This window comes from Pezoporus wallicus, unplaced genomic scaffold (assembly GCF_028554395.1).
Source record: "Pezoporus wallicus isolate ANWC-B61680 ecotype Strahan unplaced genomic scaffold, APGP_CSIRO_Pwel_v1 contig_6783, whole genome shotgun sequence".
NCBI lineage: Eukaryota > Metazoa > Chordata > Aves > Psittaciformes > Psittacidae > Pezoporus > Pezoporus wallicus.
This window is the reverse complement of record NW_026637555.1, coordinates 2,734,649-2,752,758: the sequence shown is the minus strand read 5'-3', so window position 1 is coordinate 2,752,758 and position 18,110 is coordinate 2,734,649. Positions and strand designations below refer to the sequence as shown.

Sequence of the window (18,110 nt, the reverse complement as noted above, 5' to 3'; positions counted from 1 at the left end):
CTCATCTTTCCTGCCTCGGTTTCTTATTTGTGAACAGAAGACAATCCCCAGCTAGGGAAACAGGCTGAAAAGATCAGATCCTGTATGACAAAATACCTAAGCAAAGATGTTTGGACTCGATGACCTTAAAGGTTTTTTCCAACCTAAACAATTCTATGATTCTAACTTGCAATATGTATTTAACAAGTAGCAGTTGGTGGTAGGGTCACAAATACCTGCTAGTATATCCCACCCCACCGCCTTGCAGGGATGCTGAATGACTGCAAAACAGTTTAAAACATCTGACATAAGGTCAGACCAAAGGTCTGTTATCCCTGTATGCTCTTGGCTTGACTCACTACACCCCAGATTTTGCTGTCCTTCATTCTTGAAAACTTCTCAGTTTTTCATGCTTGCAAAATTGGTAGCTATGTGATGGCTTTCCTTTTCAGGAATCTATTAGCACATATCTGACCAGGATTTGTACCCACAATAACTAATCACCCACGTACATGGGTGTAAGTTTTAAGACACCAAGTGTCAAGCACAAGCACTGATCCTGTAATGATGCACCTGGACCCCAACCCAACTTTAACCCATACCACAATCGACTAAAAAAGCAACATCCTGAGATTCTGCTTAACCATGGAGAAAATCAGAAACACTACCAATGAATTCTGAGGCTTCTGAAATATCATGCAGATGCTTCTCCATCAGAGTGGAAGCAGTCTCATTGCTGCGAGTGGCTTCTGAGAATCTCAGGTTTTATGCTGAGTGGAAAATTAAAAATTGGTTCTATTTCTTTCATGCAGTTGGGACACAGTGTTTGATGGAAATGTATCACTTCCAAATCAAATGGCATTTTATGATTTAGTGTTTCTTTATTATTTAGCGGGCTTTTTTCCATTCATGTTACTATTCCCAAAGCATCCTGGAAAATGGCAAAATCCCAAGGGCAGTATTTTTAGCTGAACTGTGCAATGGAAGTCCTTGATATTTGTCTGCGAAGTGTCAATCACCTTAAAATCCCAACCTCACTTACTGTGGTTCTCCTTGAGCAAGTAACAAGGCTTGGCTGGCAAAATGAAATTCTTCAGTAACACACTGACAAACTCAGACCCGCAAAGCACCAAATTCCCCTTCAGTCTGGATTTGAATGCATAAATAAATAAGGCTCTTGCGTTTATTTCTGTTGGAAGATTGTATTATTCCATTCTGCAATTATGGAAAAATGCAGAGCACAGGCAAGATTTAGTGTCTGAGTTTTTTGCTGCAAGACTTATGTCAGTAGAAAGGCATTTGTGCTCTTGGGAATCAAAGTGAGATTCACCCATTTGTGGCAGGTGTTTTAAGCACTCAGCCTAACAACCTACCCACGCATGGCACTACAGCAATTCAACGACTAAATTAAATCTCTGAATATTAAATTAATGATGGAAATCTAAAATATTAATATATTCTAATTGAATATTCTCCGATAAATTATCTAGGCATTCTCAGCAATTTGATTTTACTTTCATTTCTTAAGGAACTTTCAGCTGCATAAATACAGCTATTAAAGCAATTCAAAAAGGGAACATTTTCTGCTCAGACAAGAGAACTCTAAACACAAAGAGTCTAAAAATTTCTTTCATATGATTGATTAAATCATAGAGCCCAAGACAGCTGAATCATTAAATGACTGCTTTCCTTCAGTCCCTCTGGCTTTAGCAAGGACAATATAAATTCCCCATGGGTCTGAATACAAGGAAATACAATATGTATAATTACAGTATAGGCTCAAATGCTGTTGTAAGAGAATTTTAAATGGAGCATTTATGCTGTAGCTGCACTTTTCAATCCATAATGCTGGATGTGTGCATGCCTGTAAAGACCATAAGGCACTGGGCATCTGCTTTCTTTGACCCAGATACCCAAATGGTATTCACTGGTGTAGCCCCACCAACTTCGGCAGAGAGGAGACTTTACTTCAGGATCTGGCCTTCTATTTCTGTGAAATGCTGGAGATAAAGACTGACATCTTCACACACCAGGGAGAATGAATGTTGTTCGAGGAATATATATAGTGTGGTATATGTTTAGGAACCTGCTTTAAACTATATGTTTAGAAGAAATTTCAATGGATGTGTCAAGAAAGTAGCCATGTGTTGTATTTCCCTTTCTCCGTTCATTCCAAATGTGCCAAGCCCTTGTTTGGTAACACACACACAGAGGACAGATCAATACCAGAGCCAAGACCATGGCAACACAAATGCTTAATGAATCATTTTCCTGCTAATCTTTCTCTCTTTGGTATCAGGTTGGTTTGTGGCGTGAAAACACAGTCAAGAGCCAAGAGCTGCTATAATTTACACTCTTTACCCAGCTTTCAAAGAAAGGCTGTGCCTCTACAGAGTGACACAACTTGCATGCTGTCCTGTTTCCTCTCCACTCTCTTGGCTTGCTCTTTCCTATCCCTGTCTGTCACAATAATGACCAAATCACCCAATTTCTCAATTTCAGCTTGTGATGCTCACAGGGGTACCAAAGACAAGACCTACTGAGAGCCAGAACTAGGAAGATCTAGGAAGAACAAGGAAGATCTATGCCTATTTGTAATCAAGCCTGTCCATGTCTCTCAGGAAAAGTAAGGTCTGATGTCCTCTGGGAAGCATTTGCAAGGCCTTTTCTCAAGCTTCTCTCACTACAGACAGATGCCATCTGTCTTGCAGCTGGGAGTGAAAGGATTCTGAACTGCCAATTTCACAGCAGTAAGCAATGTGGTTGATCGAGGAGGCATGAGGGATTTCCTACAATAAAACTATGCAAAACAGTGCAAAGGCACATGCTGAAATAGCCCTGATGAGCTGAAATAGCAATATTGAGGACTGATGGTCCAAGTCAGTGGGGATTTCACAGCTCAGTGTAACTCTGGGATTTTAGTCTTTTGGAGAACTGTTTCACTACTTTTATTTCCTGTGCCAGGAAGGAAGGACCTGGGTCCTACAGCACACAAATAGGCTGTGGAGGTCTAGAGTGTGCTATCAACCTTTTTCATATTAAGTACCCAATTTCACTGTAGAGCTTTACATGCGCCAAACCCACCCATGAGTCCACCGTAGGGCTGTCTAGTGCACTAATAAGATCTGGCTGCTCCATCAACATGCATCATGCAGTATGAAACCCAACCAATCAACACCTCTGCTAAGAAGCAATGCAAGAGTCTTCAGGTATATTATATTCTACCAATTTTCCAGACCACTTCAGGACTTTCTGATTAAATTTACATAAAATGCATCCTTCCTTCTTATTCCCTGTTACACACATTAGATAACTTCTAGCATTCTTGTGCCTGAGATTACCAGTGCTCGGATATGAGAGAGCATGCTGTGCCTGTAGCATGCAATCAAGGCAGTTTGTAAGAGCACCGAGATCCTGTCTCGGTCACCCTCAGTGGATTTCACTGCTGGTGTAATGATAATGAACAAGCTGTTTATAATAAGAGGTCTAATGAGCAAATATCACATTTTTCAGTTTAAAGTTTAATAAAAGCAAGATAGAAAAATTAGGGTCTATGCGGATTGAGTTAGAGACATGCGATTCATAAGAGCTGTGGAAAAGTCCTGGAGATAAAGTCGGAAGTTTGGAGCATCAGTAAAGGTGAATACGGTTGCAGTGGTTCATACACGATTATCTAACCATAGACGGGTCCTGCACAAGACTGGTGGTCTTTTAAACTAATGCTTTTCATGCAGATACTTTCTGAAGTGCAAAAGAAGATAAAATACAAGATTATCTAACAGATAATTAGAAGATAGATAATTAAGAATTAGCTACACATGTAGCTAAAATGGATGAGTCAGAAAATAGAAGGTACTCAGCAAGGGCACAACTATTTAATATATTATCTTAGTTGATAAGTGTGCCTGCGTGAGTCATTTGCTTGGAGGAGGAGGGGGATTTCATATTGGTTTTGTATTTTTAATAGGAATTTTTATGGACCTCAGAGTTGTAATAATGAGACTAGCTGACAATTAGTAACGAAATTATCCTCACTACAGTAAAATATTTCACAGCATGTAAAATATTATTCCTAATACAAAGGTAGAAGTGAAGCACAATGAAATTAAACCCGAGAACTTCATAAATGTTTACAAAATAAGTAAGCATATATCAATAAAATTTCGTAACTGTTTTCTCAGCTCAAAGACAAAACCAGTATTTGCAAAACATTTTCATAGCAATAAAAATTCCTTTTTAGCTTATACACATCAGGTGTTTATTTAAACTCTTTGACGAATAAGAAAATATTTTCAACAGCCAAACCTAATCAGAAATTCCTATTATTATTTTTTACATATTATCTTACTGAAATACATTTCCTAGTTAGTGAGGGTTGATGCATATGAACAGACACGGATGTTCCTTTGAAAGAAAAAACCCTGTAATTAACAGACGATTTTTTTTTTGGCAGGGATAATGTTTTGACATCTTCCTTTTTTCTTTTTCTTTCTAAACACTTTCTCATTTAATGTATTTTATCAGAATGAAATGGTTTAATGAGCAGAGAATTATAGTTGATCCCAGCTGAACCAGACAGGTTCAGCTTTTGAGGTATGTAGCTCCCATCAAGCTGCATTCACCTTTGCTATGATTTAAACTTCACTCAGGTACAGCCTTGCTAAAAATACTGACAAGTAACTAATCAAATTCCATAAAATGGAATTTTTACCTTCACAATAGGAAGCAGGAGTAGGAGGGAAAGTGAAAGATTTGCCTATGCATTTCAAAGTAGTCTAACCTATAAAAAAGCAAACAGCAAGTGGTACTAAGAAAATGTAGCTCTGGTAGGGCTCTGGGGTTTTCAGCATTCAGATTTTTCATGCCATCCCTCCCTGCCCTTGGGGTTAACCAGAACCAAAGATAACATAATAGAGGGACTGGTTTCCATTAGCTACACCTATAAAATGTAAGCTAAAGCATGGCTCTCTGGACAAAGAAAAGCTCAGTGTCCAGGAACTAGCACTGGGTTTGAATGCTTTATATAAAGTAGCAGAGAAAACTGACAGACTTCATTCTGTTCAAATGGATCTGAACTGTAACTTCACATGTGCACTTCTAGCTCCAGTTTGTGAGCAGATGGACGCAAAAATACTCAGCACCCAGTGAGCAAAAGCATGGGAAATCAGATCAAAACTGTTACCTAGATCTAGGAGACAGCAGAATGCTGCAGGGCAATCTGAAGATTATGTGGATGGAAATAGTCAGACAGTGCTGGTCTTTGAAGACGTTGATTTACCCTATTCTGGATAATTAAAGAGAAAAGTCTAACAGGGGAAGCTGTAACTCCTGCTAGGAATCACCCAAGCTTCATGTTCAGGGGCCAGCACATGGACCAGATGCTGCAGATGAGCAAAAACTCAACCCAAGCCTGAAACATCAGGGGTCTCACGCTTAATGAAGTTGCCCTCTTTGTAGGATCTTCCCTGCTGTATGTCAGGTGAAAAGGAAAGCAGCCCTTTGTAAGTAATTTCTTTCTTTCCCACCCCATATTTTACTTAATTTTTAGTGTTTCCTCTAGCATCTGTATTTAAAAACTGCAATGGAATCTACTACTGAAAGTGTGGGAGCTCTGTGTTTATATCAGCTAGGTTATCTTTCCAAGGTTACTTGTAGCTTAAGTGATGAATATAAATTCTTCTGTACCTATATAAAATTTATTATTTGTCACCTTCATTAATACTGGATTTCTGTATTCTTGAGTCCTTCTGTTTCATCTCCAGACTGTAGGGGGAAAAAGTGTCACAGAGATTTCAGTCCTTATAAATCAATAAATCGGTCATGGTAAGCTTGTGCCAACTTGTCCTCTCACTGCCTAGTCAAAGCTCAAAAGAAATCAGCAGAGTGGGAGAGGGCATGGGTTCATTTACAAGTACTCTCCTTATTTTTCACAGGAATTCAGGAATTAATCTAAATTATTAATCTGATTTAGTAAGATATTTTTGACGCATAGAGTTAGTCTTCTCTTCAGACATTTCTTCAACTTCACAGGACAACACACTAATGGGTCACTCCATAGCCAGCTCTGCTGACCACACAAAGACTCCTTGGCTTCCCTCCCTGGTTTTCCAGGACAGGCATAAAAAAAATTTACCACCTGCTACCTTTTTATTCCTCGTCCTAATTCCCTAATTGCACAAAGAAACGATGCCAACAACTGGTTTGCCAAATACTTGATGAATTGGGAACACGCTTTTTCAGTCATTGCATGAGTAGTTGCAAGCTTCACCTGAACTTCCAAAGGACTCAGACAGCTCCTTTCTTCCTCCCAGACATGGGCTGTGCAGAAGAGTATCAGATAATCAGTGTGAAACAGGTAATGAGGACAACTTGTCTGAATCCAGGCACTGTTTCAAGATGACTAGGTGAACTCCTGAGAAGGGATGCCAATGGCACGCTACTGTTGCTCAAAATAAGTTCTGCAATTTTATCACTTGCCATTTTCTTCCAAGGGAAGCTGAAAAAGTCTGCCAGGGATAGCTAATCTTTCTACTGCTCCAAAACCTGAAACCAGCACTCACAAGAGGAATAGCAGCGTGTATTTGTATTTTGCTAACACTTTTCAACAGCAATAATGTATCAACCAAAAGTGTCTGTCAGCGGCACCTTTTCCCTTCTTCTTTTCCTGTCATTCAATAATCATTACAGAAAACCACATGGGTAAGCTTGATCTTGGAGATCATGCTCGTAAAGAAAGAAACTGGTAACATACAGAGGATGAGGGATCCATCTGCAGCAGCGGCAGGCAGCCAACCTCCTCCAGCCCCGCCACGTATCTGTACCCCGGCTCTGAGATGGAAGGGATGGCATACAGCACCCCCTCCTCGCTGGGTGCCACCAAACCCAGCTTTCCACCTGCAGCCGTTTTTTGGATGAGAGCATGGGCAAAGTGCCATCTTGGCAGCAATGCCAGCGTCTCTTGAGGGACTGGCTGGAAGGAGGCGATTAGGCTGCTGTTCAGCTGCGGGAGGGAAAACTGGGACACGTTGCTTTGGAAAAGAAGCGTTTCAGCAGTCTGCAAAAGGCAACTTTTCCTGCGCAAGGGATGAACAGCAGAGAGCCTGTGCTTCGAGCCAGACCTCCCACGGCAAGGACTTGGAGCTTGCACTGCACTTACTCCGTCACTAGACCCACTGCAAGATTACCACTATCGTTATGTCTGTTTCTGCTTTCAGCTTACCCGAACCAGCTGCTGCGGGAAGGGTCCCCTGGAGTTCTCCGGCACATTGATGGGTGGGATGACCCAGTCTCGCTTCTGCCGCCGCAGGCCATTCGAGCTCTGATGCTGGCGCCAGGGGAGCAGAGTGTCGCTTTGCTGCTGCGCTGGTTCTCCAGGCACAGTCTTCCTTCCTTTTGGCTGTTTGGAAACAAGACAGCAAGGCCAGTTAGTGTCTTTCTCGCTCCTTAAGACCTCGTTCCCAACAGTGGTGCTTTCCTGCTTACAAATGGTCACATGAAACTGTGAAAGTTATTGTTATAAACGTGATGTATTTCTGCATCACAAAGACAAAACATGCTCTACCGGCAACTCTGCTGCCACTTCATTCTCACAAATATATGGAGCTGTCACCCTCGAATCAAGATGCCTCCCAGAATATATTGTCTTCATTGCACCAGCCTCAGGGAGATGCAGCAACACATTGGACTAAAGAGGTTTCCAAATTTCTAATAAATGAAGCCTACCAGAATGCAAAGAAAGAGAATTCCTTTACGGCCTATATCATGGGTCCAGTTTCATAGTACAGAGTTACCCAGAGGAGGGAGTAAATGCTCCATCCATGGCAGTGTTCAAGGCCAGGTTGTGCAGAGCCTTGGGTGACATGATGTGAGGCATCCCTGCCCATGGCAGGGGGGTTGGAAGTAGATGATCTTAAGGTCCTTTCCAACCCTAACTATTCTGCTATTCTATGACACAGTAACCCTGTTTGTGGTTCTGCAGGTGTATCCTGCCAAACCACAACCAGAAAGTCAGCTCTATGGCTGCAAAGGTGAATCAAGTAACTTAAGTTAACTAAGGTAACAGTGCTTCATGACAAATGACCTTCTTGTAAGAGCTGGGTTTTGAACACAGATTCCAACTACACATGCTCCTACACAAGCTGCGAAGTAACATACCTCATTCGGTAACAACTGGCATTAGTTGGGGCACTTTTGAGTCCCTCTGTGTTAAGGTTTTTTTAAACTACAGATTCTGCCCATGGCATATTTCATTGTTGCACATTAAAATGTTTGTTGTGGGGCCATGGTTTGGACTTAAGGAGTCTGCTTCTTTATTAGAAGACTTCAGCCTCACAAAATGATACATCAATGAACTGTGGATTTGCAGAGGCTCTTCAGAGGTTAACCAGTCTTAATACTTAAATATTCTGTGGCTTCTAGGATTCCAGGCATTACTTGTGTTAAGTCTGCAGAAAAGATAACTAACAAAGACAAGCTTTTTTTGCCATATGGTGACCTGCACTCCCACCAGAAAATGTTTAAACTTTCATAAATCAGAAACACTGCAAGTCACATTCTCTTAATTTGAGGCAAGATCCAGTGGGAATAACTATTCTCTGAAATTCACAATTTTCAGCTATTTTTCTTGCCCCCCCCCCCCAACAACCCAAAAGCCAATGTCCCCAAAAAAACAGGACACAGTAGGAAAAAACATCAAAGTATTTTCTGAGGCTCCTGCAATTTTAGACAACAATCAATTTTCCTCTTACTTCAAATGTAGGAACTGAAACACCCTGCACACTTGCAAGCAGTTATCTGTACACACTGATTTCAGTGGGAGTCATTACTTTACTGTTTATGGTTTGATGTGAATCCATCCATTAGCACATTTCAATTCTTGAACTGGAAGTGCAATGAAGTAGGCAGTTACCTCAAAACTATACAGTATATGAAAACTAAACAGTATATGGAACTGAGTGATGGCCTCAAAGCTGCATGGACCTTCTGGATGCTGAGAGATAGGCATCACAGCCAGGAGGCCATTCTCACAGCTTGATCACGACTCCGATCCTTGTTAGCTGTGGAGGGCAGACATCCACTGGCTGCAATCGCTGGAAGCATTTGTGCAAAAATGCAGCTGTTTTTTTTCCTGCAGACCTTAAAAGCGAGCCAGGTCCAGAACTGAATTTCCACAGAATACACAACAACAGTCTTTTCCAGTCACACACAGAAACGCGTTTTTCAAACCCTCTCGCACTCTCACCACCAAGTTGATTTCTGTTTTGTGCTTTGCTGTATAAACACCTTCAACAGGCATTGTCACTAAGCCCCTGCAAGATCAGTACACCACTATTCAGTATTTAGATGTTTTTCCTAAAACATGCTCACTTAAATGTATAATGAACAAGGAAACAGCGTCATGATGTGGCAGTAGGAGATTTTCTGGGATATTCAGTATATTGGTAGGCACTGTTGACTTCATCCTTCCTACAGGACGCAATATGCTATATCCGATAAAGTTTTCATCTAAAAAGGGTTCTATCACCAGAAAGACATCTTTTCTGAACACTGATGAAAACAATGTTATAGAGACCCAGAAATGAACGCCAACATGGAACAGGAATACCAGACATGAGTGACACAAAAAAGTGAATATCCCCCTTTTTTTTTTTTAATTGGCTTGTGATTCCCAAATGGGGATCCTTTGAGAGCAGGTATTTGGATCAGTTTGTGTAATTGGGAAGTGAGCGTGGGGACAGATTATGAAAGGATGGTCAAATAATTTGTGCTCTGCTGAGTTTACACAGTGGAATGAGTCTGAACTAAAGACAGACTTGAGAATTAACACAAATCCCAAAGCTCCATGTATACTGAAATAATTAGTGTCAGCTCAGCAAGGCAGTACCAGCCTTTTTAGTCTTTCTGAAATACTTGCTGGCAGGTGACTAGACAGTGACTAGCTTGCTTGTCACTCTTGATGATGTTTTCCTACATTAGAATAAATCATCAACATGACTCTGAATTTGGTATGTAGAATTTCAAAAGCGTCTTGCAACAACAATTTTTTCTTTGAAACAACAGCTCTTTTTTATCTTCATTTGTTGACAATGCATTCTCATGACCTTAATTTCTCTGGTGTTGTTTAAATACGTTGTACATGTTTTCTGCTGTTTAAAAGCTGTGAGACAAATGCGGTAACAAAGTCTGGTGAGTATAAATGCCAGCACTATTCAGATCTCTGACTGAAACATCCAAGAACATCTCTGGAATAACAGCAATGACTGACCGTGAGCCCCAGAAAATACTCCTGTACTTCTGACTTTGGAAGGATCTCAAGTTCAACTCAAAAGCAGAATGCGACACCAAATTAAATTAATTACAAAATACAACTTCCAATTCTGTTTTTGCTGAATAACAGCTTTCACTGAGAGAACAACTGCTCCTTCTTTCATGGCCTTACTGGCCATATGTTTTCCACAATCTCAGACAGACATTTTCAAAAGATTATATATTACTCTACCTTTTGTAGTGTCATCGGAACAAAATCTGTCCAAAGTTCTTCTCACAATCAAATCAAGCACCTCTAGTGCTACTGCTTTAGGGCAGTTTCGATCCACTTGCTCTTCTGAGGTGCCATCACCTCTTACATATGATCAAAGGATGATGGACATTTGCAGCAAAAGAGAACCCAGTCTATGAATCACATGCCCAGTATGTTAAATTACACTCCATTATTAATAATGGAGATAATAAATAAATTAAACCCACTCTCCATTCTGAAAATTACACAGTGACATTTGTAATTCATTACAAAAGGACCAAACACCAAACATGGAACATGTGAGTATGGTCTTTGGCAATTCACAGACAATTAAATGAGGATATAAAATATCAGGTAATTCAGTAATTATGCCTGTCTATTAGTTTAGGACATTGATAAGCCAGAAAAGAAAACAAGAACAGATGAAAACCTTCAAGTTCAAGGAGAAAAGGTGATTACAAAGCATATGATGAATTGAAACAACAGGAGAAAACACCATGCTGGGATGTAAATTTGTTATGAAAGTTTGGATTCAGTATAACCTGATACCTTAGTATTCATATTAGGGCAGAATTTTTTATGGCTTAACATGCTAGCTGTATCATTTAAAGCCTACATTCTGGAAACTTGCCCTTGAGTTGTCCAGTGTCCCCTCCAACGGGCCCGTAACTGCAATTTATGTCTGCACAATGCCAATATGGGCAAATTATAATGCGGCCATTGGATCTTCGGCTAACAAAATGCTCCTATCTCTGAAAAGCTAAACTACAATATTTGTACAATATCGGGCAGTTGTAGGACAGGGGAAGTCTCTCAGAAACCATCCTCCTCAAGTTTGATCAAGACTGATGAGCTGAGGATTAACAGCAGTACAGCGGGGTAGAATCTACCCTACAATTGCCTTGCCACTCTTTCAGGTTTTCTGGGACTATCAGTTAGAGTCAACTAAAAACCATACTAAAGTCAACCAGAAACCTTTCACTGAGATGACAGGTCAAGCTTTCAGATAGCAATGTGAGGTTGAAGGAGGCATAGTCTCATCTGCAAGGATTATGCAAAGATTCTACTTTTAAAGGTTGCTCCACAGAAGATGTAGGGCTTTCTCAAAGTCTATGTCAGTAACTTCATTAGCATCTTATAGGAGTAATTTCCAGTTCCTTTTCAGTCCAGCACTGCATTTAATGACGGTGAATACAACCTGCTGCATTTGGAAGGGGGTACATAGCTAAACCCTTAGGGACTGTCAGACTTTAAAGTAAAACAGATTTAGGAAATCTTACGCCAAACTGGTGAGGTTGTATGGTTCTCGAGCTAACTGTATTTATGCCATGGCACTGAGACCTCAGGAAAATTCCTTGCCTGCATTTAGCACTGGCAATAAAAGATAAGTCAGAATAACTATCCAGCTAGCCAGTGTTAGTCCATGGCTTGTCAGCCTTTCATTTGCTGGGAGACTCGGACCAAACTCAATCCTTACTCACAGAAGAGGTCAAAAAATAATTCACTGAAAGAATAGGACACTCGGGACCCCTATAGCCCCTCAAGCCCTATCCTGCTCATGCAAGTCACTGAATTTTCACTAGTCCCCAAATAAAACCAGTGAGTGTGAAGAAATACCAGCTTTCACCTTCCGCTACACTTAGCAGTAGCCAGTCTCGCCAGCTGGCACGTCTCCCTTCCCAGCCAACCTGCCTTTGATATCCGTCAGCCTCTGGCTACAGAGACATCTGGAAGTTATTATCCAGCAGAGCGTATCACAAATCCATTTACATAATATAATATCATACTTTGTGTTCCTGCTTAGCTGAACATTTTGGATCACTCTAATGTTTGGGTAAATAAACCACCATTCTCTGCATATAAATAACAGTGCATCTTAGGGTACATTTGTTGGAGATTATTAATTTTATAAGGCTCAACCTGCAAAACAAAATGGTCTAGATTTAGCACTAAAATATATTATACTTGCACTTGGAGTAAAAAGTACTTGCAACTCGAGGAGAGGTAATAAGGCTTTTATTTCCAAAGTATCAAAATTATTTACGATTTAACCCGTGTCTTATTTATAAGCCCATCTTATTATTTTCATAATCTCTTTAACACCTCCCACTAGACATTTTTCAGAAAAGAAATAATACTTGGCTTGCTTTGTTTCTAGTGTCACACCTAAGGTTTAACTGAGCCAACTTGTTTTTAATAGATTTTCATTGATACAAGGGGATACAAAGCCACCTTTAGCCCATTGCTCAAACAATTTTCCCTTCATCACCTATATCAATACCCATTTTGAAAACTGGTACCATGGTACAAAGGAAAAAAAAATCTATTCAAAAATATTTAACCTGAAACATTTTTGCTTGTTTCCATGGTAGCTGTGGAAAAGACAGGAGAAAATGGTATTTACCAAACAGAAAATAAGACAATGAAAATATAGCTTAGTTCTTTAACAAAAGGAACATGAGAATGCTGCAAAATAAACATTTGCATGAATTCTGTTCTAAGGAGACAACATTTTGCTGATATCAGGGATGGCAGTGGAGGACGAATGAGCCCTTTTTTCCCAAAATGCACTATTTCCCAGGTTTTGATCTTTTAGCAGAGAGAGATATTTCATTTTGTGTTCTCGAACAGTATAATGAAAGGGCTGGAGAACAAACAGCAAATGTATTTACGTTAGGGTAATTGATTCTTTTTTATTTAGGTCATTGCTGAATTTGACAACGTTGTAGACAGGAAGAAAGTAGTTTTAAGATCAGACTTTTTGTTTTAGACTTTCATTTCTTACAGCCATTCTATGTGAAGGTATTCTTTAGGAACTGCACAGGTTAGGAATCCATAATCTGTTTTTCTCCTTATCCACCTTCTAGAAATCTGTTATGACTAGCTGAATTAGCTCTATTTACTAATAGTTGTAAGCTGTGGTAAATTTAATCAAAGATAGCTTCATGTCACGTCCCATTACCATCATGGCATAAATTGCTGTTCATGAGTGATTTGTGTCAAAGTGCTCTGAAAACTAGTGTTTTAGCAGCAAGATGTTCCAATGTGCACAGTTCTTCAGCAGGGGCATTAAATTAATGTGTTTGCAGAGAAGCCACTAATCGACAATGGGACGTGTTTCTGGCAGTAGATTTCCACTTTAAAGATAATGAACAGTGTTCAGATACAGAGAAGAGCCCCCACTGCTTCTAAAACTATACTAATAATTTCTCGTATAAACAGAATAGAGGGAACCAATCCTGACAGGATATTTCAAGTGCCAAAACAAGCTGTTTGATCATCACGACTTACAAGAGCAAACAGTGGAATCTCAGTGTTTGTGACCTTTATCAAATCTAGCTATGTACAGCCAGGAATGGTATGTTTGGTTAGGAACTCATTAAACAAAATTACCTCTCCATTTATAGAAACCATACAAGTACAGTATAAAACATTTTAATTAAATCAGCTAGTTAAGCAAAAATTCATTACTTTTTTTTATCAGCTAGCAGTGGGGCTGCATAGAGCAGTTCACATTAGAGTCAATTAGTAAGAAAAATTGTCAGATTTGGCATGTGCATGAGCTTCCAGAACACATTAGCTGACGGGGAAGAAAAAGTTTGCCTAAAATCTCACAGAGTTACTGCCCCCAGAGGAGGAGAATGAGCCAACGTAAAATGCACACACATGCATCAGCCATGCCAAAGGCCTGTTGCTCTCAAGGAGTCTGTGTGAAAGCCGAGCAACTGCCTTTATGTGCTCTCTTCCTCGAGAGCTGAAAAATGAGGCATGCATGCAAATCTGAGGTTGTTGGGTACCTGGCTGGCTTTGCAGGCTTTGGACAATTTTATCCAACCAATACAGTGTGATCAGTGTGACTGAGGAATAAAAATGTTCCTTTGTGCTATAAGGATGCAAAGCAAGGAAAAAGCTGAAGAAGAATAACAGGTAAAACCAGGGGATTTTCAAATAGAGAACACAACACTCTGGCTTGTAGCTCAGGCGGAAGAACATCCTTTCTTTGCAAAAGATGCAGCAAGACCCTTAGTGGGCAACTGTAACTAAAGACTGGACTCCAGATTAAAGAGACATCTGCTAAAGCTGCCATAGAAAACTATCATTTAAAAGAAAAACAAATATAATTTATTCACTTTGATCAGAAAAACTAACAAGGTTCATGGCCCGAATAAGCCATGACTGCAGCTTGCCCCTTGAGGCAGAACATGGCTTTTCAGGTGGCTGCTGACCATGAGACCCACTGGGACAGAAGAAACTGATTTCCCAGTGCAATTTAACTGAGATTCAGAAATCGCCTGAACTCACCCACACCTTCTTTTTGCCTAAACGTTCGGTGAATTATCACTGTTTTAAGTTGAAATCTGCTAAGGCACGGGCACATCTCAATACGCTTTGCTTTAGTACTAGCAGAACAGCACGCTCACATTCATTACTGAGCAGACAGAAAATGTGAAAGATGCCTCTAAGGCAAGGGAAGTTTTGGCTGGGGTGGAGAGGCAGAGCTGTGTTGAAACTCATTCTGTGGTATGCATGCTGCAGTGATGATCAGAGGTCCCTGCTGGACCATGCACTGCTTTCAAGATTTCAAATGATGCTCTCCCTCTTCCATTCTGTGGAAGAATCACATACCAAAGCAGGTACATAAGAAATCCATTGGCCTTTGGTGGAATCTTTTATGGTTCCCACAGGTTTCAAGCACCTGTTATACCTTTCTTGTCATTGTCAGGCTCTGATTATCACAAGAGCCTTCAATGAACAGGAGAAGATGACATCATCCGCAAAGCACAGCTCTCGATGCACTTTCTCATTTTAAGGCTTGAACATCTTATCCCAACACGAAAAGTTCTGATGAGACTGTTTGCTTGTATAGTGCCGAACATCAACTTGACCTTTTCACATTCCCTTTCTAAGATCTAATCTCACAGTGCTTCTTAGGTAGGATTGTTTAAGAAACATCTAAATTACTGTTGCACTTTACCTTCTAGTGTTTACAAGAAGACACTTCTATTGTCAAGTTAATGTCATTCTCATAATTGGAAGAAGAAACACAATGGCTTCAGAACTACAAGTACTTCTCAAGAGCATGGCTATTGAATTACAGAATACTACATAGTTATTACCTTTTCCAATATCTATAGGACAGCAATAAAGGTAATAGATCTTGTCATATACTATATAGTAAACCCCACTACCCCAGCTTGATACTACTTCTCTCATTCTTCACGTATTTTTTTGAGAAAAATGTGTGCAGTATCTGGGCTAGCAAGCCGAGTTCTTCCTTCTAGATAAAACTTCTAAGAAGTGATGCGAAAAATTGTTCCAAAACACATTTCTTTTGCTTCTAGAACTCTGCCTACTACAACTGTTCTTCATCACAGAAAGGAGCGGGAGCAAATCCACCCCTTAACAAGCCTGTGAAAAATTCTAATCTCATTTTATTTTTCTAAAGCCATGAGGTTCAGAAGATAGATGAATTAAAATAATCATAATGAATCAAATGTAAAAACATTCCCTCTCTTCATAATGTTTGCAAGGAAAAAGATCATAAGAGATTTAAGAGATCACAAGCACCACTGCTACTTTAGCACAAAGCAAAGTAATTCATTCTAGTACTTCTCTCCCCAGTGCTTGTGTGTGAGTTTGCCCTTTCAAGTTATCCTTTGGTTATTTCAAGAGGCTCTTGAGAAAAGGCTGTTCTTCTTTTAATTCCCCAATTCTAGAGTGCACCTAAGCAAATGCTTAAACTTGAACATGTGAACACATTCAATTTATCTCCATTTGCATGATGACATTTAAGTGTGTGTTTAAATGTGTCACTGGCTGGAGAGAGTGTCTGAAATACCTGCTCTTCACTGGTGGCAATGACAGGCAGCTGAGGCCATCTGCCTCTGCCTGGCCCTCCTCACTCAAACAACATCCAGCAAGCAAGGACATGGCCTTCAGAAGCTGGAAGGAACCAAAGCCCTTCTTCACCCCGAGCTTCTAACTACCAAGCTGTCTCAGCTTGCTAGGCTACAGAAAAAGATAGGTGGACACTCACAGCCCCTAATAAAAAGGTTTATTTTAATGGATGTACCTGCATGAAGCAATTTTTGTCTTCACTCGAACTCATGTTTAGACACAACTGTCAGTGGATAACCACAGTAGTAAAGGTTTCTCTAGGAAATTCAGTCCGAAATATGTTTTGGAAGTGGCAGTCAGACTTCAGCAGTTAACAACAAAGAACATGAAACCAGAGGTCAAAGGCTTTGATCTCACAAGGGCAAGGCACACATCACAGGCAGGCAGTACGCAGCAGTCCAAGGGTTTTGTTTTATCAGAAAAAAAGCTTATTTCCACATAGGCAGTTCAATCCTCAGGACTTCCTTTTGTGTGAAGCAAGACAGATCCGGAGTGAATTTCACTTACAGATGATCTTTCTAGTACAGCTTTGAGCCTGACCCTTGGTAAGATGCTGACTATTAAAGAACTAAATGCAGCAAGTGCAGTGCTTGGAAACTTCCTATAGTGGGCTGATTTTCCAAGGCAATGAGCACCTGTATGTCAGATCTTATCTTGGCTTCACTGCAAGGCAATGTGATTCAACACACCTGAAAATCAGGCCAAGTATTTCATGTGTTTTCACAAACATCACTTTCATCTCATGTGATGATTAAATGCTAGATGCTCAAATTCACTTAAGCATGAGGTCAGACAAGTTCACTTGAAACATCTTCATTAGACTCCCACAATTAACATCAGCAGTCTCACTGGTAATTATATGATATTAATTTATTAGTCATCAGCTTTCTCATCTTCTCCACTGATCTGATTTGTTATACCCCAAAACAATGTCTCACAAGCTACCTAAAGGAAACAGAAAGCTCTGTATCTACTCTCACTGACTGTGATCAGTTAAGGCCTTGTTTCACTGATGAGGATACAGAAATAAAACTGATGCCGGCTCCTGTTTTACTGGGCTTAGCTACTGTCTTGGATCCCCCCAGAGGTAGTCAAACAGGACAGCCCCAGAATAATGACCCAGTACTTATGTGTATAAATATGGGCAAAAAAAGGCAGGATGACAAATACAGTCTCAATTCTTCAGCTCCTCTCCAGGGATAACACAGGTTGATGGGGTGAACTCCATCCCCCTGATGACATATGTAATATCTCATCCCAATGCAGGGGAACGAAGGAAAGGGAACAAATGCAGTGGCTCTTTTTCCTGTTTCTTCCAGGTGCACCCACTTGAGAGCATCAGGAGGACCAGGAGCCCGGGAAGCGCAGCTTGCACTTCAGCTGTCATTTTCTTCCATCAATGGAAAGCTACATCTTCATTGCTCCCAGGCCTTGTGTGGAGAGAGCATCCTGGCTAGCACAATAACCGAGGTCATAAACAAGATCAGTGCTGAATAAGCCTTTCCTTGCCCAGAGACCTTTGTATTTGTGATCAGCAATAAAAGGCTGTACTGGAATTTAAAATCTCAGCCAGGTAAAATGTCAGAGATGATTATTTAAAGGCTTTAAATAAAAAAAAAACAACTCTGGCTGTAAGAATCAGCCTTTTCACATTCATATTGTATGGCTGTGGACTCATACCTGGGTTATGAAAGAAGCCCAAAATAAAATGAGA

General features: G+C 40.3%; 1 protein-coding gene across 3 annotated transcripts in view; it reads right to left on the bottom strand.

Moving 5' to 3' along the window:
• LOC130597664 (cadherin-4) overlaps positions 1–18,110 on the bottom strand; it is a 451,693-nt gene that overhangs the window by 151,160 nt on the left and 282,423 nt on the right. For all 3 annotated transcript variants that reach the window (XM_057406394.1, XM_057406396.1, XM_057406395.1), the window contains one exon: positions 7,199–7,375. In XM_057406394.1, coding sequence (XP_057262377.1) covers positions 7,199–7,375 — 177 coding nt within the window. The remainder of the gene's footprint in view (positions 1–7,198; positions 7,376–18,110) is intronic.